The 21,269-nt window shown below is 49.9% G+C and overlaps 1 protein-coding gene across 1 annotated transcript; it reads left to right on the top strand.

The window, feature by feature from the left end:
• Positions 1-16,461: 16,461 nt before the first annotated feature.
• LOC119281539 (homeobox-leucine zipper protein ROC9-like) lies at positions 16,462-20,262 on the top strand. Its single transcript, XM_037562039.1, has 11 exons — positions 16,462-16,647; positions 16,755-17,008; positions 17,362-17,479; positions 17,641-17,847; positions 17,943-18,341; positions 18,421-18,525; positions 18,619-18,831; positions 18,958-19,132; positions 19,229-19,500; positions 19,581-19,667; positions 19,745-20,262. The coding sequence occupies exons 1-11, from the start codon at positions 16,585-16,587 to the stop codon at positions 20,117-20,119; spliced, it is 2,268 nt and encodes a 755-aa protein (XP_037417936.1). The 5' UTR covers positions 16,462-16,584; the 3' UTR covers positions 20,120-20,262.
• The last annotated feature ends 1,007 nt before the right edge of the window (positions 20,263-21,269 follow it).

Genomic DNA, 21,269 nt, shown 5'->3' with positions numbered 1-21,269 from the left:
GTAAGCAGTATGACTTGTATCGCCCACAACTCACTTGTGTTCTACTCGTGCATATAACATCAACGCATAAAACTAGGCTCGGATGCCACTGTTGGGGAACGTAGTAATTTCAAAAAAAATTCCTACGCATACGCAAGATCATGGTGATGACATAGCAACGAGAGGGGAGAGTGTTCGTCCATGTACCCTCGTAGACCGTAAGCGGAAGCGTTATGACAACGCGGTTGATGTAGTCGTACGTCTTCACGATACGACCGATCCAAGCACCGAACGTACGGCACCTCCGAGTTCAGCACACGTTCAGCTCGATGACGATCGCCGGGCTCCGATCCAGCAAAGCTTCAGGGATGAGTTCCGTCAGCACGACGGCGTGGTGACAATGATGATGCTCTACCGGCGCAGGGCTTCGCTTAAACTCCGCGACGATATGACCGAGGTGGAATATGGTGGAGGGGGGCACCGCACACGGCTAAGGAACGATCCATAGATCAACTTGTGTGTTATGGGGTGCCCCCCTACCCCCGTATATAAAGGAGGGAGGGGGAGGTGCGGCCGGCCCCCTTGGGGTGCGCTTGGAGGAGTCCTACTCCCATCGGGAGTAGGACTCCCCCCTCTTGCCTAGGTGGAGAAGGAAAGGGGGGAGGGGAAAGGGGAAAGGGGGGCGCCCCCCCCCCTTCCTTGTCCTATTCGGACTAGGGGGGGAGGGGGCGCGCGGCCTGCCCTGGCCGGCCCTCCTCTTCTCCCTCATGGCCCACTAAGGCCCATTAACCCCCGGGAGGGTTCCGGTAACCCCCCGGTGTTCCGGTAAAATTCCGATTTCACCCGGAACCTTTCCGATGTCCAAACATAGGCTTCCAATATATCAATCTTTATGTCTCGACCATTTCGAGATTCCTCGTCATGTCCGTGATCACATCCGGGACTCCGAACAAACTTCGGTACATCAAAACTTATAAACTCATAATAAAACTGTCATCGTAACGTTAAGCGTGCGGACCCTACGGGTTCGAGAACTATGTAGACATGACCTAGAACCATTCTCGGTCAATAACCAATAGCGGGACCTGGATGCCCATATTGGTTCCTACATATTCTACGAAGATCTTTTATCGGTCAAACCGCATAACGACATACGTTGTTCCCTTTGTCATCGGTATGTTACTTGCCCGAGATTTGATCGTCGGTATCCAATACCTAGTTCAATCTCGTTACCGGCAAGTCTCTTTACTCGTTCTGTAATGCATCATCCCGTAACCAACTCATTTGGTCATATTGCTTGCAAGGCTTATAATGATGTGCATTACCGAGAGGGCCCAGAGATACCTCTCCGACAATCGGAGTGACAAAACCTAATCTCGAAATACGCCAACTCAACATGTACCTTCGGAGACACCTGTAGTACTCCTTTATAATCACCCAGTTACGTTGTGATGTTTGGTAGTACCCAAAGTGTTCCTCCGGTAAACGGGAGTTGCATATTTCTCATAGTTACAAGAACATGTATAAGTCATGAAGAAAGCAATAGCAGTATACTAAACGATCAAGTGCTAGGCTAACGGAATGGGTCATGTCAATCACATCATTCTTCTAATGATGTGATCCCATTAATCAAATGACAACACATGTCTATGGTTAGGAAACATAACCATCTTTGATTAATGAGCTAGTCAAATAGAGGCATACTAGTGACTATATGTTTGTCTATGTATTCACACATGTATCATGTTTCCGGTTAATACAATTCTAGCATGAATAATAAACATTTATCATGATATGAGGAAATAAATAATAACTTTATTATTGCCTCTAGGGCATATTTCCTTCAGTCTCCCACTTGCACTAGAGTCAATAATCTAGATTACATAGTAATGATTCTAACACCCATGGAGTCTTGGTGTTGATCATGTTTTGCTCGTGAGAGAGGCTTAGTCAACGGGTCTGCAACATTCAGATCCGTATGTATTTTGCAAATCTCTATGTCTCCCACTTGGACTTGGTCCCGAATGGAATTGAAGCGTCTCTTGATGTGCTTGGTCCTCTTGTGAAATCTGGATTCCTTTGCCAAAGCAATTGCACCAGTATTGTCACAAAAGATCTTCATTGGTCCCGATGCACTAGGTATGACACCTAGATCGGTAATGAACTCCTTCATCCAGACTCCTTCATTTGCTGCTTCAGAAGCAGCTATGTACTCCGCTTCACATGTAGATCCCACCACGACGCTTTGTTTAGAACTGCACCAACTTACAGCTCCACCATTTAATAAAAACACGTATCCGGTTTGCGATTTAGAATCGTCCGGATCAGTGTCAAAGCTTGCATCAACGTAACCATTTACGAGTAGCTCTTTGTCACCTCCATATACGAGAAACATATCCTTAGTCCTTTTCAGGTATTTCAGGATGTTCTTGACCGCTGTCCAGTGATCCACTCCTGGATTACTTTGGTACCTTCCTGCCATGCTTATTGCTAAGCATACGTCAGGTCTAGTACACAGCCTTGCATACATGATAGAGCCTATGGCTGAAGCATAGGGAACATCTTTCATTTTCTCTCTATCTTCTGCTGTGGTCGGGCATTGAGTTTGACTCAACTTCACACCTTGTAGCACAGGCAAGAAACCTTTCTTTGCCTGATCCATTTTGAACTTTTTCAAAATTTTGTCAAGGTATGTGCTTTGTGAAAGTCCTATTAAGCGTCTTGATCTATCTCTATAGATCTTGATGCCCAATATGTAAGCAGCTTCACCGAGGTCTTTCATTGAAAAACTTTTATTCAAGTATCCCTTTATGCTATCCAGAAATTCTATATCATTTCCAATTAACAATATGTCATCTACATATAAAATCAGAAATGCTACAGAGCTCCCACTCACTTTCTTGTAAATACAGGCTTCTCCAAAAGTCTGTATAAAACCATATGCTTTGATCACACTATCAAAACGTTTATTCCAACTCCGAGATGCTTGCACCAGTCCATAAATGGATCGCTGGAGCTTGCACACTTTGTTAGCACCTTTTGGATCAACAAAACCTTCTGGTTGCATCATATACAACTCTTCTTCCAGAAATCCATTCAAGAATGCAGTTTTGACATCCATTTGCCAAATTTCATAATCATGAAATGCAGCAATAGCTTACATGATTCGGACAGACTTAAGCATCGCTACGGGTGAGAAAGTCTCATCGTAGTCAACCCCTTGAACTTGTCGAAAACCTTTCGCAACAAGTCGAGCTTTATAGACAGTTATATTACCATCAGCGTCAGTCTTCTTTTTAAAGATCCATTTATTCTCAATGGCTTGCCGATCATCGGGCAAGTCAACCAAAGTCCATACTTTGTTTTCGTACATGGATCCCATCTCAGATTTCATGGCCTCTAGCCATTTTGCGGAATCTGGGCTCATCATCACTTCCTCATAGTTTGTAGGTTCATCATGGTCAAGTAACATGACTTCCAGAATAGGATTACCGTACCACTCTGGTGTGGATCTTACTCTGGTAGACCTACGAGGTTCACTAGAAACTTGATCTGAAGTTTCATGATCAATATCATTAGCTTCCTCACTAGTTGGTGTAGTTGTCACAGGAACCTATTCTTGTGATGAACTACTTTCCAACAAGGGAGTAGATACAGTTATCTCATCAAGTTTTACTTTCCTCCCACTCACTTCTTTCGAGAGAAATGCCTTCTCTAGAAAGGATCCGATTTTAGCAACGAAAATCTTGCCCTCAGATCTGTGATAGAAGGTGTACCCAATAGTCTCTTTTGGGTATCCTATGAAGACACATTTCTCCGATTTGGGTTCCAGCTTATCTGGTTGAAGTTTCTTCACATAAGCATCGCAGCCCCAAACTTTAAGAAACGACAACTTTGGTTTCTTGCCAAACCACAGTTCATAAGGTGTCGTCTCAACGGATTTTGATGGTGCCCTATTTAACGTGAATGCGGCCGTCTCTAAAGCATAACCCCAAAACGATAGCGGTAAATCAGTAAGAGACATCATAGATCGCACCATATCTAGTAAAGTACGATTACAACGTTCGGACACACCATTTTGTTGTGGTGTTCCGGGTGGCGTGAGTTGCGAAACTATTCCGCATTGTTTCAAGTGTAGACCAAACTCGTAACTCAAATATTCTCCTCCACGATCAGATCGTAGAAACTTTATTTTCTTGTTACGATGATTTTCCACTTCACTCTGAAATTCTTTGAACTTTTCAAATGTTTCAGACTTGTGTTTCATTAAGTAGATATACCCATATCTGCTCAAATCATCTGTGAAGGTGAGAAAATAACGATACCCGCTGCGAGCCTCAACATTCATTGGACCACAAACATCAGTATGTATGATCTCCAACAAATCAGTTGCTCGCTCCATAGTTCCGGAGAACGGCATTTTAGTCATCTTGCCCATGAGGCATGGTTCGCAAGTACCAAGTGATTCATAATCAAGTGATTCCAAAAGCCCATCAGTATGGAGTTTCTTCATGCGCTTTACACCGATATGACTTAAACGGCAGTGCCACAAATAAGTTGCACTATCGTTATCAACTCTGCATCTTTTGGTTTCAACACTATGAATATGTGTATCACTACTATCGAGATTCAATAAAAATAGACCACTCTTCAAGGGTGCATGACCATAAAAGATATTACTCATATAAATAGAACAACCATTATTCTCTGATTTAATGAATAACCGTCTCGCATTAAACAAGATCCAGATATAACGTTCATGCTCAACGCTGGCACCAAATAACAATTATTTATGTCTAAAACTAATCCCGATGGTAGATGTAGAGGTAGCGTGCCGACCGCGATCACATCGACTTTGGAACCATTTCCCACGCGCATCGTCACCTCGTCCTTAGCCAATCTTCGCTTAATTCGTAGTCCCTGTTTCGAGTTGCAAATATTAGCAACAGAACCAGTATCAAATACCCAGGTGCTACTGCGAGCATTAGTAAGGTACACATCAATAACATGTATATCACATATACCTTTGTTCACTTTGCCATCCTTCTTATCCGCCAAATACTTGGGGCAGTTCCGCTTCCAGTGTCCAGTCTACTTGCAGTAGAAGCACTCAGTTTCAGGCTTAGGTCCAGACTTGGGTTTCTTCTCTTGAGCAGCAACTTGCTTGCCGTTCTTTTTAAAGTTCCCCTTCTTCTTCCCTTTGCCCTTTTTCTTGAAACTGGTGGTCTTGTTAACCATCAACACTTGATGCTCCTTCTTGATTTCTACCTCCGCAGCCTTTAGCATTGCGAAGAGCTCGGGAATAGTCTTGTTCATCCCTTGCATATTATAGTTCATCACAAAGTTCTTGTAGCTTGGTGGCAGTGATTGGAGAATTCTGTCAATGACGCTATCATCCGGAAGATTAACTCCCAGTTGAATCAAGTGATTATTATACCCAGCCGTTTTGAGTATATGCTCACTGACTGAACTATTCTCCTCCATCTTGCAGCTGTAGAACTTATTGGAGACTTCATATCTCTCAATCCGGGCATTTGCTTGAAATATTAACTTCAACTCCTGGAACATCTCATATGCTCCATGACGTTCAAAACGTCGTTGAAGACCCGGTTCTAAGCCGTAAAGCATGGCACACTGAACTATCGAGTAGTCATCAGCTTTGCTCTGCCAGACGTTCTTAACGTTGTCAGTTGCATCAGCAGCAGGCCTGGCACCCAGCGGTGCTTCCAGGATGTAACTTTTCTGTGCAGCAATGAGGATAATCCTCAGGTTACGGACCCAGTCCGTGTAATTGCTACCATCATCTTTCAACTTTGCTTTCTCAAGGAACGCATTAAAATTTAACGGAACAATAGCACGAGCCATCTATCTACAAACAAACATAGACATGCAAAATACTATCAGGTACTAAGTTCATGATAAATTTAAGTTCAATAATCATATTACTTAAGAACTCCCACTTAGACAGACATCTCTCTAGTCATCTAAGTGATCACGTGATCCAAATCAACTAAACCATGTCCGATCATCACGTGAGATGGAGTAGTTTCATTGGTGAACATCACTATGTTGATCATATCTACTATATGATTCACGCTCGACCTTTCGGTCTCCGTGTTCCGAGGCCATATCTGTATATGCTAGGCTCGTCAAGTATGACCTGAGTATTCCGCGTGTGCAACTGTTTTGCACCCGTTGTATTTGAACGTAGAGCCTATCACACCCGATCATCACGTGGTGTCTCAGCACGAAGAACTTTCGCAACGGTGCATACTTAGGGAGAACACTTCTTGATTATTAAGTGAGTGATCATCTTAAAATGCTACCGTCAATCAAAGCAAGATAAGATGCATAAAGGATAAACATCACATGCAATCAATATAAGTGATATGATATGGCCATCATCATCTTGTGCTTGTGATCTCCATCTTTGAAGCACCATCGTGATCACCATCGTCACCGGCGCGACACCTTGATCTCCATCGTAGCATCGTTGTCGTTACGCCATCTATTGCTTCTACGACTATCGCTACCGCTTAGTGATAAAGTAAAGCAATTACAGGCGTTTGCATTTCATACAATAAAGCGACAACCATATGGCTCCTGCCAGTTGCCGATAACTTCGGTTACAAAACATGATCATCTCATACAATAAAATATAGCATCACGTCTTGACCATATCACATCACAACATGCCCTGCAAAAACAAGTTAGACGTCCTCTACTTTATTGTTGCAATTTTTACGTGGCTGCTACGGGCTTAGCAAGAACCGTTCTTACCTACGCATCAAAACCACAACGATAGTTTGTCAAGTTGGTGTTGTTTTAACCTTCGCAAGGACCGGGCGTACCCATACTCGGTTCAACTAAAGTGAGAGAGACAGACACCCGCCGGTCACCTTTAAGCAATGAGTGCTCGTAGCGGTGAAACCAATCTCACCGTAGGCGTACGCGTAATGTCGGTCCGGGCCGCTTCATCTCACAATACCGCCGAACCAAAGTATGACATGCTGGTAAGCAGTATGACTTGTATCGCCCACAACTCACTTGTGTTCTACTCGTGCATATAACATCAACGCATAAAACTAGGCTCGGATGCCACTGTTGGGGAACGTAGTAATTTCAAAAAATTTTCCTACGCATACGCAAGATCATGGTGATGACATAGCAACGAGAGGGGAGAGTGTTCGTCCATGTACCCTTGTAGACCGTAAGCGGAAGCGTTATGACAACGCGGTTGATGTAGTCGTACGTCTTCACGATCCGACCGATCCAAGCACCGAACGTACGGCACCTCCGAGTTCAGCACACGTTCAGCTCGATGACGATCGCCGGGCTCCGATCCAGCAAAGCTTCAGGGATGAGTTCCGTCAGCACGACGGCGTGGTGACAATGATGATGCTCTACCGGCGCAGGGCTTCGCTTAAACTCCGCGACGATATGACCGAGGTGGAATATGGTGGAGGGGGGCACCGCACACGGCTAAGGAACGATCCATAGATCAACTTGTGTGTTATGGGGTGCCCCCTGCCCCCGTATATAAAGGAGGGAGGGGGAGGTGCGGCCGGCCCCCTTGGGGTGCGCTTGGAGGAGTCCTACTCCCACCGGGAGTAGGACTCCCCCCTCTTGCCTTGGTGGAGAAGGAAAGGGGGGAGGGGAAAGAGGAAAGGGGGGCGCCCCCCCTTCCTTGTCCTATTCGGACTAGGGGGGGAGGGGGCGCGCGGCCTGCCCTGGCCGGCCCTCCTCTTCTCCCTCATGGCCCACTAAGGCCCATTAACCCCCGGGAGGGTTCCGGTAACCCCCCGGTGTTCCGGTAAAATCCCGATTTCACCCGGAACCTTTCCGATGTCCAAACATAGGCTTCCAATATATCAATCTTTATGTCTCGACCATTTCGAGACTCCTCGTCATGTCTGTGATCACATCCGGGACTCCGAACAAACTTCGGTACATCAAAACTTATAAACTCATAATAAAACTGTCATCGTAACGTTAAGCGTGCGGACCCTACGGGTTCGAGAACTATGTAGACATGACCTAGAACCATTCTCGGTCAATAACCAATAGCGGGACCTGGATGCCCATATTGGTTCCTACATATTCTACGAAGATCTTTTATCGGTCAAACCGCATAACAACATACATTGTTCCCTTTGTCATCGGTATGTTACTTGCCTGAGATTTGATCGTCGGTATCCAATACCTAGTTCAATCTCGTTACCGGCAAGTCTCTTTACTCGTTCTGTAATGCATCATCTCGTAACCAACTCATTTGGTCATATTGCTTGCAAGGCTTATAATGATGTGCATTACCGAGAGGGCCCAGAGATACCTCTCCGACAATCGGAGTGACAAAACCTAATCTCGAAATACGCCAACTCAACATGTACCTTCGGAGACACCTGTAGTACTCCTTTATAATCACCCAGTTACATTGTGACGTTTGGTAGTACCCAAAGTGTCCCTCCGGTAAATGGGAGTTGCATATTTCTCATAGTTACAGGAACATGTATAAGTCATGAAGAAAGCAATAGCAGTATACTAAACGATCAAGTGCTAGGCTAACGGAATGGGTCATGTCAATCACATCATTCTTCTAATGATGTGATCCCATTAATCAAATGACAACACATGTCTATGGTTAGGAAACATAACCATCTTTGATTAATGAGCTAGTCAAGTAGAGGCATACTAGTGACTATATGTTTGTCTATGTATTCACACATGTATCATGTTTCCGGTTAATACAATTCTAGCATGAATAATAAACATTTATCATGATATGAGGAAATAAATAATAACTTTATTATTGCCTCTAGGGCATATTTCCTTCAGTCTCCCACTTGCACTAGAGTCAATAATCTAGATTACATAGTAATGATTCTAACACCCATGGAGTCTTGGTGTTGATCATGTTTTGCTCGTGAGAGAGGCTTAGTCAACGGGTCTGCAACATTCAGATCCGTATGTATTTTGCAAATCTCTATGTCTCCCACTTGGACTTGGTCCCGAATGGAATTGAAGCGTCTCTTGATGTGCTTGGTCCTCTTGTGAAATCTGGATTCCTTTGCCAAAGCAATTGCACCAGTATTGTCACAAAAGATCTTCATTGGTCCCGATGCACTAGGTATGACACCTAGATCGGTAATGAACTCCTTCATCCAGACTCCTTCATTTGCTGCTTCAGAAGCAGCTATGTACTCCGCTTCACATGTAGATCCCGCCACGACGCTTTGTTTAGAACTGCACCAACTTACAGCTCCACCGTTTAATAAAAACACGTATCCGGTTTGCGATTTAGAATCGTCCGGATCAGTGTTAAAGCTTGCATCAACGTAACAATTTACGAGTAGCTCTTTGTCACCTCCATATACGAGAAACATATCCTTAGTCCCCTTCAGGTATTTCAGGATGTTCTTGACCGCTGTCCAGTGATCCACTCCTGGATTACTTTGGTACCTTCCTGCCAAGCTTATTGCTAAGCATACGTCAGGTCTAGTACACATCATTGCATACATGATAGAGCCTACGGCTGAAGCATAGGGAACATCTTTCATTTTCTCTCTATCTTCTGCTGTGGTTGGGCATTGAGTTTGACTCAACTTCACACCTTGTAGCACAGGCAAGAAACCTTTCTTTGCCTGATCCATTTTGAACTTTTTCAAAATTTTGTCAAGGTATGTGCTTTGTGAAAGTCCTATTAAGCGTCTTGATCTATCTCTATAGATCTTGATGCCCAATATGTAAGCAGCTTCACCGAGGTCTTTCATTGAAAAACTTTTATTCAAGTATCCCTTTATGCTATCCAGAAATTCTATATCATTTCCAATTAACAATATGTCATCTACATATAAAATCAGAAATGCTACAGAGCTCCCACTCACTTTCTTGTAAATACAGGCTTCTCCAAAAGTCTGTATAAAACCATATGATTTGATCACACTATCAAAACGTTTATTCCAACTCCGAGATGCTTGCACCAGTCCATAAATGGATCGCTGGAGCTTGCACACTTTGTTAGCACCTTTTGGATCAACAAAACCTTCTGGTTGCATCATATACAACTCTTCTTCCAGAAATCCATTCAAGAATGCAGTTTTGACATCCATTTGCCAAATTTCATAATCATGAAATGCAGCAATAGCTTACATGATTCGGACAGACTTAAGCATCGCTACGGGTGAGAAAGTCTCATCGTAGTCAACCCCTTGAACTTGTCGAAAACCTTTCGCAACAAGTCGAGCTTTATAGACAGTTATATTACCATCAGCGTCAATCTTCTTTTTAAAGATCCATTTATTCTCAATGGCTTGCCGATCATCGGGCAAGTCAACCAAAGTCCATACTTTGTTTTCGTACATGGATCCCATCTCAGATTTCATGGCCTCTAGCCATTTTGCGGAATTTGGGCTCATCATCATTTCCTCATAGTTCGTAGGTTCATCATGGTCAAGTAACATGACTTCCAGAATAGGATTACCGTACCACTCTGGTGTGGATCTTACTCTGGTAGACCTACGAGGTTCAGTAGAAACTTGATCTGAAGTTTCATGATCAATATTATTAGCTTCCTCACTAGTTGGTGTAGTTGTCACAGGAACCGGTTCTTGTGATGAACTACTTTCCAAAAAGGGAGTAGATATAGTTATCTCATCAAGTTTTACTTTCCTCCCACTCACTTCTTTCGAGAGAAACGCCTTCTCTAGAAAGGATACGATTTTAGCAACGAAAATCTTGCCCTCAGATCTGTGATAGAAGGTGTACCCAATAGTCTCTTTTGGGTATCCTATGAAGACACATTTCTCCGATTTGGGTTCGAGCTTATCATGATATGAGGAAATAAATAATAACTTTATTATTGCCTCTAGGGCATATTTCCTTCAACGCCTCCTTCGCCGGGGTGGCCAAGCCGTTGCCGATGGCGACGCCCTCCTCAGGGAGGGACCCACCCGAGCCTGCATCCGAGACCACAGCAAGGGCCAGATCCTCATTGGCCTGGCCAGCCGACGAGGCCAGGGCTGTGGCGCTGGCAGCGGCAGGAGCACTCAGAAGCTGCAGCGTGGGGGGAGAGGCGCGGAGGTCTCCAGCGGCAGGAGCAGAAAACTGCCGCCACATGAGCAGGGAGCGATGCGCAGGCTCCATGTTTAGGTTAATGAAGACGACAGGGGAGCGATCGCAGCTTAGTAGGCCTTTGCCGAGGGCAGGCGCGTGCTTGAAAGGCCTGGAGCAGATGGGCCGGGTGGCCAGAACTTGATGGGCCTGGACGCGCGCATGGGCAGTGAAGTAGGCTTCGGAGGGAAGGATGGCATAGCTGGCAGCAAGCGGGGGCCCCACGGCAGGAAGCAGCCCAGGGGGGACTATGGGCTTAGGTGGGTACAGGCTTTCCACGAATGGCAAAAGAGGCAGGGTGCGGTGGCACAGCGAGCCGGCTTCATCGTGCAGCCAAAATTTAAAGAGGAGGGAGCGGCAGCTTTCCCGCGCTAGCAGCTCAGAGCGGAGATCGAAGCATGGGAAGAAGCCGTCGTCCAGAGCCACCGGTCGGACCTGAATCGATCCCTCAGCAGAACGGCAACGGCTAAGCTCAAGCTTGAAGGAGAAGGTCATGGCGTCCGGGTCGAAGGTGACGCTAGCCCGAGGCAGAATGGCATCCGCAGCCAGGATGACAGGGCTGAGGCAACCACGAGCCTCGTCTTTGTGCACAAGCTGCTCGATCGTGGGCAGAGAGAAGGTTGCCCCCTTGATGAGCTTGGGCTTGAAGGAGAGCTTGAGCATGGCCATGAAGTCATCCACGGAGGCAATGTGGGGCTGCAGGAAGGCACGGTAGGCGCGGGTGGCCGTACCATCGTCGTCCTGAAGCTGCCCAGACGCACGACGGCCACGTGACGGCAGAGGAGCCTGCCGAAGCGCCGTCCTTGGGAGGGCAGAGCTAGCACCATAGCACCATCTTCACCATCAAAACGGCGAGCAGATGGAGGCTGCGGCGGTGCCGACGGGGCGCCCAGAGACCAGGCCACGTCCCAGATCTCGTTGATGAGCACATCTGTGTAGGCGCCGGTGCCATCTAGGCAATGGAAGGCGAGATGGTGGGGGATATGCTGAAGCGCCTCCACCTTGACTAGCACGAAGATGCTGGAGAAGTCATTGCCATGCAAGCATGCATGCTCGACCCGGAGAACACTGGCGAAGACGGTGACAGAGGCCGCGACTCCACGCCTGTTCCAGAGTTCCAGGGGAAGCTTCTCCAGGGAGAGGTTGACGATGTGTCTGTAGGAGAAGGAGAAGGCGTTGTCCCCTGCCCCATGTGGCAGGAGACGAACCATGTGGGAGCCGACGTAGATCGGACTCGCGCGAAAGGCCGCGGCTTGCTCCTCCTCCCGCTGAAACACGGCGAATGATGTGCCCACCGAAGATCCCGCTAAGCAAACCGCCGCGATCCCAAGACGCTGCCGGAACACTCGACGAAGCCATGGGAGGAAGTTGTGCTTGGAGGGAGATATGTTGACGAGGCAAACGAGGGTGTGCTGATCGGGGACAAGGGGGAAGTGGACGTCGAGCGAGGTGGGCCGGCCGCGAACAACCGGCTCCATTGGGGTGGTGGGGGCGGGGCTGGCTGGGGACAGGAGGAGGGAGACAATGGCAAGCGAGCGGGGTGGGCCAGAGCTGGGCAGAGCGTTGGGCTGAGTAGCGGACGGGGGGCGGGCATTAATAGCCGTGGAGCTGGACCTAGGGTTAGGGCCATAAACACGAAAGGAGCATTGGAAGCTGAGGTGCCCAACCCGACGGCACCGCCAGCAGACAGCGGGATCTCGACAATCCTGGCGCTTATGGTTAAGAGAGAGGCAGCGGAAGCAGCGCCGATGCATATCAGCGGGTTTACCAAATCTGAAAAGCCGATTTGGCGCGGTCCGCGAGGGATTGCCTGGTGAAGGAGGAGATAGCAGGGCTTCCCTATAGGTTGCATGGCGAGGCGGGGAGGGCTCGGCGATTTGGGAGCCGTGCTGGAGGGCGAGAGGCGCAACAGGGCACGAGGATGCGACACGCGCGCAGTCCTGACCCACCTAGGATTGGGTAGGAGGAAGGTGGGAGGGGCTATACGCACTTGATTACCGAACGCCGCATGCGCTGCAGAGAGAGGAGACGGGGGGGGGGGGTGAGCCAGCGAGCTCATACCAACCCTCCTGGAATCCTGGGCACGAGGAGCGGCAACCGATTGCATGGGATGGGGCCCGAGCACAGAGGGCAGCGCAGAGTTGGCCATCCATGCAGAAGAGCGGACATGCGGAAGAGACAGGGATGGAGCGAGAGATGACGGACTAGAAAAGGACATACTGACACGGAGCAAACCGGACGTCCAGCATCCCCGGAGCACGATCTCCTTGGCAACGCATGCGTGGGCAACTCGAAAGAAAAAACAACCACGCTGACGCGGCCTGACGAGGAAACCGTTGGCAAAGCCACCGAACCAGCTTACCAGGAGGGAGGCAAAAAAGTCCGGCGAGAGGGAGACGCCGTCGTTGAGCACGACAGCAAAGATGCCGGCGGGGCGGCTACAGCCCGCGACGACCTCAACAGTGGCGCAACCATATTTGGCAAGCATGACATCCTGGAACCGCAATCCATCCATGGGGCGAGCGAAAGAACGAGCAGCTAGACCGACGGGCGACAGAACAGCGGCGGCAAACCCCAAAGCGACAGAACGCAGCTTGAAGGCGACTGCGATCGAAGGCGAGGGCGCAGCCAGCAAGCGGCGCAACAAGCCCACAGCGACACCGGGGCCTAAGGCGACGGCGCAGCCAGCAAGCGGCGCAACAAGCCCACAGCGACACCGGGGGCTAAGGCGACGGCGCAGCCAGCAAGCGGCGCAACAAGCTCACAGCGACACAGACCTAAGATGACGATGCAGAAAGCATGCATCAAAGCGATGGGCAGAACGCACCAAAATCAGAAGAGAAGGAGGAAAGTCACCAACCTGGAGTGAAGAAGAAACCGTGAACTTGGCAGGAGGTGCAAAACCCTAGTCGCGCGCGAGGCACACCGTGGAAGTTGTGGTCGCCGCAGCTGGAGCGGCGCGTGGCGAGACGGTGGATGCCACGTCCGGGAGGACTGCGGCGTGTTATGGTGGCCGCCGGCCCCGGAGCGATGACCGGCGGGGTGCGCGCTCCCCTCCTAGCTACCTCCAGTCAGTCTTCCCCAAGATGTCCCTCTCAAGAAGGATTTAGTGTCCTCATCTCGTTGTCGTCCAGAATTCAAGACATGATCAGAACGAAAGACTGCGCGACCTCTTATCAGACACGGTCATGACTTCCATCTCAGAATCGCTTACGGATCCAGGTGTATGTGCATCACGCTTAATTACGTGTGTAGCCAAACCATTTTTAGAGCCCTATGAAAATATTTTGAATCGGAAAAGGGCCTAACATTGCTCCAGGTGATCACAAGAGGAAGAAAGGCAGTCATCCATGGCAGCAACATCTTTAACATTGCTCCAGGTGATCACAAGAGAACCTCCGTCCGGGTTTATTGGTCCCCATTGTATTTCGTGCCAAATTTTGATCATAGTTTAACGGAAATGTTAATGCCCACACGTGTGGGCGTTGATCATCTCGACCACACGCATCCATCACCGTCTAGTACTATATGCACGAATCTTGGCATAATCTGGCTGATTTTCTGTGCCACGTAGGACAAGGCGTGTGTGTGATGTGTGACATAGTTCGTCCACACATTCGTTTTATCACACGGAGGGGCCGGTGTGTGGGCGTTTAGCAGTTCACCCACACACCAGTTTTCAGTCACGCACAGAGGCTGGTGTGTGGGCATTTGCCATCTCGTCCACACGTCCGTCTCCTCTCCCACACCCCAGCTGCTAGTTGCCATGTGTTTTTGCAGCGCACATGGCAACTGCTCCTAGTGTGCTTCATAAGCAGGTGGCAACTCTCTTTTTTTACCCGAGTTGCCATGTGTTTTTGCAGGGTACACGTCAACTGCCTAGTGTGCACGTAAGCAGATGGCAACTCTCTTTTACCGAGTTGCCATGTGTTTTTGCATGGTACATGACAACTGCCCCAACGTGCACGTACATGGCAACTGCCCTAACGTGTACGTTAGCAGATGGCAACTCTTCCTTTTTACATGGCAACTGCCTTAGCATGCTTGTGAGCACATGGCAACTCTCTCAACTGCCTAGTGTTAGTATGTGGCAACTCCTAAAGTTATGAAATCATGGCAACTACATAAGATCAGGCCATACATGGCAACTGCAGTTGAGCAACCATGGCAACTGCAGTTAAACGAACATGGACGAGGGTCTGGACCATGGCAACTGCGGGCGCCAGGTGGGCGTCACGCTCGTGTGCGGGACCAGAAGGGTACGAGGCCTGACATACGGGCGTGTGGGCGTTATCAACTTCGCCCACACGCACGCGTGTGAGAGGGTTCGGGTGGGAAAAAAATGTGTGTGGGCATTAGTTGTTTTGTCCACACGTAGATGTGTGGGCTGGTTGCTGTCCATGCCACACGAGGCGTGTGACACAACTACCCGATACACCACACGTGTGGCAGTTATCGGGACCCTAGTTTAAACTAACAAAATGTTCACGCAACCAAACATTATATTTTCGAAAACTATGTTTAAATACGAATCCAACGAGATAATTTTTCTTGACATGCATTAATATTTTGTTAGTTAAATTTTTAGTTAAAATTTGGCACAAACTATAAAGGGGACCTATAAACATGACGGAGGTAGTAGGCGACATGCATAGTCAAAAGCGCCACTGGATATATATATATACAAGTAGTACCAGAAATGCAATGAACAATAATTTGGGTATCGCCAACTCGTCAGAGGTTTTCCCAACCATGCATGTCCATTGCTCTGTAAACAGGCCGGGTCGTAGTAAATTATGCATGTTTGAGTTCTGCACTTGTGCACGCATGCAGCAGTAAATTAAAATACAGCGTGCAGCTGAACATCAAGGAGAAACACACACGTTCAGAGAACATATTTGTTCAGAGTGCCCAGGAAACGGAAGTGGGATATACCTTGCGGTGGCAGGAAATTACATCCAACATTTCATCTCCAGCTGACGAAAGTCAACAGGCTCAGTAGACAAAGTGCGTGTCAGTGGGACAGCCTGGGGGCCGCGGTATTCCTCCGGGTGGGTAGGGGCATGTCCAGAAACAGTAGGCCTGGCGAATGCTGTGGCCACAATCTTTGCCAAATTAACAACGAGCTAGCATGCATCAGCATCGATCACATTCTTCTTTCTTCATCAAGACGCACCGTCCGTTGCAGTTCATGCACACGGAGGAGGGAGGACCATGCGCGCATAACTACCATTCAATCCCTAGCTAACCGCCCGTCCCGCTCCGTCTACCTCCTCCGATCCGCCTGATCACCCAGCTGATCCCTCCCAGCCTGCAGTATATACGGAGCAGTTAGTTGTCCCGGAGCTCCATGGTCTCTCGCGTAACTTCTTTGTTCCCTTCCTCCTTATGCCGACCGGGACCGGCTATTGCCCTCTTCGTCCCCATAGAAGCTAAGATATCGGTTGTTTCTCTTTCTCCTGCTAGCTTCAGCAATGCTTCAGGGAGATCGATAACATGGGGAGCAGCCGGCCGCGCACCAAGGACTTCTTTGCAGCCCCGACGCTCTCCCTCTCGCTTGTCCGTCACACCGACCTATCCATTCCTCTCTCGCAGATCAAGCATGGACCTAATTGTATCTTTGCTTAGTTAATGATCGAGTTCGTCTTCCCATGCTGTGCGTGCAGGCAGGTGCGTTCGCCAGGAATGCGCCGAGCGGAGACGAAGTGGAAGAAGGCGAGGAGGGGAGTGGCGGGGTAAGAAGCGGGCCACCAGGTGAGGAGGTGGAGATAAGCAGCGAGAACACGGGGCCGGCCGGCAGCCAGTCCGGCGACGGCTCCGCGGAGGAAGAAGAAGGCCATGGCGATGGGGGTAAACGGAAGAAGAGGAGCAGGAAGAGCTACCACAGGCACACCTCTGAACAAGTCAGGGTTATGGAAGCGTAAGTCTCCCCTAGCCTAAGCACAGCGATGCCCACTACTTTGGAGATTTCAGTCCGAGTTCTCGTCAGTGCATTGCAGATTTGCAGTGATCAAGCAGGGCATGAGAATTTCTTTCAAGCGTGTGTGCCCATAGGGCAAGCGGAACAGGTGGCTGATGAAGGCCCATGGGCCACACAGGGCCTAGCCCATAAAGAATGGCATGTTAAACTTTTGTTTCCCTGGAAGCTAGAAATATCTTGAAACTTTTGCAGAAACATAATACAAAGTGAACTCCAACAAAGCAAGCTCTTTTCAAAAATTCTATAAGCAGTCGTGATACCCTGGTGCTGAAATTATTTTTGGTGGCTTGAAGGGTATTCAAAGAGTCGCCACATCCAGACGAAAAGCAGCGGCAGCAGCTCAGCAAGCAGCTAGGACTGTCTCCACGGCAAGTCAAGTTCTGGTTTCAGAACCGAAGAACTCAGATCAAGGTTTAATCACCATCATCAAGCATGCATGCATGCGGATCACTGTTTTTTCTTTTCTTTTCTTTTTGAGTCGCATGCGGATCATTGTTAGTACGTACCTTTAATTACTTGGGGTTCTAGTAATTTGATCTCACACAACACGATTAATTAATGTGTTCGATCAGGCGACTCAGGAGCGGCACGAGAACTCGCTGCTCAAGTCCGAGCTGGAGAATCTCCAGAAGGAGAACCGCGCCATGAGACAGCTTGCCAAGGGGCCCTCACGCTGCCCAAGCTGTGGCGCCGCAGCAGCCTCGACCGATGGCTTCAACGCCGCCGCGGCCAACCAAGAACAGCTGCTGCAGCTAGAGAACGCCAAGCTGAGAGCCGAGGTTCATGCCGCTGTCCCGCCAACGCAACCTTCGGTCGCGCGCGATCTGCTGCTACCAACCCGAAACTGATGCTGTGGAAGTGGAACCCATTTCAGGTAGAGAAGCTGCGGGGTGCGCTAGGGACGGCCGCGGCCGACAGAGCCGCCTCCCCTGCCTCGCCGCCGTTCTCCGCGGCCACCACCCAGATGAGCGGCAACCGGAGCCCGTTCGGAGTTTACGGCGCCGGCTTCGTGGGCCGCGACAGGCAGAGCGTCCTGGAGCTGGCCGGCAGCGCGCTGGAAGAGCTGAAGACGATGTCTTCCTCCGGTGGGCCTCTCTGGGTGCGGAGCGTCGAGACCGGCCGAGACATTCTCAACTACGACGAGTACGTGCGCCTGTTCCGGCGCGACGATGGCCCGGGAGATCGGCGGACCGGCTGGTCCGTTGAGGCGTCACGTGAAACCGGGGTGGTTTACCTTGACGCGACGAAGCTTGTGCATGCTTTCATGGATGTGGTACGTGCCACCTATCTTCGCATCTTCACACACGTGAGCATGTACAGTATGCTGACAGTGTCTCTGAAAACCTGTGCAGAACCAATGGAAAGAGCTCTTCTTTTCCATGATCTCAAAGGCATCGACACTGGACGTGATCCGCACCGGCGACGACGACGATGGACACGACGGCGTGGTGCAACTGGTAGCCCAACTCCAGGACGTTAGTTCCGTCTGGTTCTGATGGATCAGCCATGGGGCTAAGCTCTGCTTCGGTTGTGTCCTGTTGTTTTTTCAGATGTTTGCAGAGGTCCAGATGCTGACGCCAATGGTACCCACAAGAGAGTTCTACTTCGCCCGCTACTGCAAGAAGCTGGCCGCGGAGAAATGGGCCGTCGTCGACGTGTCGTTCGACAAGGCTGAAGCCGACGTCGGCACGTCGCCGCTGGTCACGTGCTGGAAGAATCCCTCGGGTTGCATCGTCGAAGAGCAGGCAAACGGCCATTCCAGGGTACTGATGCAGCAAAAAACAAAATATAAATGGCTAATTTCCAATAAAGTTAACGGCTGTGTTAGCCAGACTGCGCCGTGTAATGTGATGGATTGCTGGTTGTTGTCTCCTGTGCATATTGATCAGGTGACTTGGGTGGAGCACACCAGATGCCGCGAGTGCGCGGTCCCGTCCATGTACAGGGCGGTGACCGCGAGCGGCCTGGCGTTCGGCGCGAGGCGCTGGGTGGCCCAGCTCCAGCTCCAGTGCGAGAGGATGGTCTTCTGGGTGGCGACCAACGTGCCGACGAGGGACAGCAATGGTAAGCCCGCCGCCGCTGACCATGAATCTCAGCGCACGATGCACGATTGCTGGTCATCTCAATTTAGTACCATGCTCTTGTGTTGTGTGTGCACAGGGGTCTCCACACTGGCAGGGAGGAGGAGCGTCCTGAAGCTGGCGCACCGGATGACCTTGAGCCTCTGCCGCGTCATCGGCGGGTCGCGTTACCTGGCGTGGAGCAGGGCGCCGAGAGCAGGCGCCGGCGACGTCCGGCTGACCTCCCGGACGAACGCCGGCGACCCCGGCGAGCCGCAGGGGCTGATCGCCTGCGCCGTGCTGTCCACGTGGCTCCCCGTCAGCCCGACGTCCCTCCTGGAGTTCCTGAGGGACGAATCACGCCGGCCCGAGGTAGTCACCCGCGTGCACATTTCCGTTGCAAGAGCTATAGAAGTGATGTGCATAACCGACCACCCATCGAACTGTTGCAGTGGGATGTCACGCTGGCCGGACGAGCTGTTCAGTGTCGCATGTACCTGACGAAGGGGAAGGATCGTTGCAACTGCGTCACCGCCTACGTAAGTTCGAGAGCCAACTGATTATTCACAACGTTCCGGCAGAGTCGGTCATTGGCGGCTGCTTCTCTGGATGGCAGGCTCCCACGTCGGCCGACGGCGAGTGGATCGTGCAGGACAGCTGCACCAACCCGTGCGAGTCGATCGTCGCGTACGCGCCGGTCGACGCCGCCGTCCTGCAGCCGGTCATCAGCGGGCACGACTCGAGCGGCGTGGCCCTCCTGCCGTGCGGCTTCGCGGTGGTGCCGGACGGGCTGGAGTCCAGGCCCGCGGTGATCACGTCCAGGAGGGAAGGCGGGGCGGCGGCCGGGTCGCTGGTCACCGTCGCGTTCCAGGTGCTGGCCAGCTCGTCGCCGGCGGCCGCGCTCTCGCCGGAGTCGGCGGAGACCGTGACGAGCCTGGCGTCCTGCACGCTGCGTCGCGTAAAAAAGGCCTTGGGGTGCGAAGACCGCTGACCGTTGCGGTAACTCTCAAATGTTGTACGTGCTGGACAGGATGTTTACAGGATAAAATGGTACCCTCTGGAAGATACTGTACAGCTAATGAGCTAAATGGATGTTTTGGTTCGTATACAATTGGAACGTGTATAATCATATAAGAAAGTTCAGTCGTGCTTGGGGATAGATCTTGGTTGTTGGTAGAGCAAGCTTGTTCCTATCCACGGCGGAACGCAAAAATATGCAAAGACCGATCCAAGTGTCTGGATTGCATGACGTCTCACTCACCCCAGAAAAGAGCGACCACCCGTTGCCATCCAACGGCTGCATTTATCTGTCTCACACACCATAATTGGTTGCAAGCTGGGCCAGTTTTTTTTAAGAGGTAATAGCACCCCAGATCCATGAACTTGCACGAGATGTGATGATTTACTTCAAAAGTTGCAAAAGTGAACTGAGGGATCCCAAAACTTGCACCCCTATGTGATGTTTTAGTCCATAGCCAATCAGAGCTCGACAAGTGGCAACTGAGAGCTCGGGGCGGTCAGCGCTGTCGTTTTTGCACAAAGCCCCCTGCTGTTCCGTTGAATTAACTCGCACTACTTCACACCTGAATATACAACAGCTCCTGCCGTTGTCCCCGTTCACCCATCCCGTTCCCCTTTCTCCTTCCTGTTCCCCCTCCTCCATCCTCTCCCTTCCTCTGTCGACGCCGACCGTCTGAGCAAGCTCCCTTCCCCCATCCCCTGCCCTTGTACTAACATTTGCACAGCTCCTGGCCATGGTTTCTTAGAGCGATTCAGCCAGCTCGTCAGACGCTGATTCCGTCAGCAGCGAAGTGCAGGTTAGATCTTTATTTGTGGTAGCTAGGGTTTCTTTGGATGTGCTTTTGCAGTTAGCAAATGAAGCTGATTTATTGTTGTTTTAGCTACCTGGCACCATCTTATGCTTGGAATGGAGCGGCATGGCCACATATCTGAGTTCTAGATGTGAGCATGCATGTGTGTATGAGAAGCTGGTGGCATTTGAATCAGTGGATAGTGGGAGGAGATTCCTAGCTTGTGCACAGAAGGTTAGTACCTAATTTAGTCTTAAGATTGTTTTGTGTAGTTCAAGTTTGGAAGCTCATACATGTTAAGCTCATAAATGTTAACTGAATATTTTACAG

The sequence above is a fragment of the Triticum dicoccoides genome, chromosome 3B (assembly GCF_002162155.2).
Source record: "Triticum dicoccoides isolate Atlit2015 ecotype Zavitan chromosome 3B, WEW_v2.0, whole genome shotgun sequence".
NCBI classification, from domain to species: domain Eukaryota; kingdom Viridiplantae; phylum Streptophyta; class Magnoliopsida; order Poales; family Poaceae; genus Triticum; species Triticum dicoccoides.
This window is presented reverse-complemented; position numbering and strand designations above follow the sequence as displayed.

Bases quoted from the DNA above. Each gene is read 5' to 3' on its own strand.
- LOC119281539 (XM_037562039.1), top strand. From the start codon at position 16,585: ATGGGGAGCAGCCGGCCGCGCACCAAGGACTTCTTTGCAGCCCCGACG. The intron at 18,526-18,618 runs GTAGCCCAACTC...TTGTTTTTTCAG, and splicing joins ACGACGGCGTGGTGCAACTG to ATGTTTGCAGAGGTCCAGAT. The intron at 19,501-19,580 runs GTAGTCACCCGC...GAACTGTTGCAG, and splicing joins ACGAATCACGCCGGCCCGAG to TGGGATGTCACGCTGGCCGG.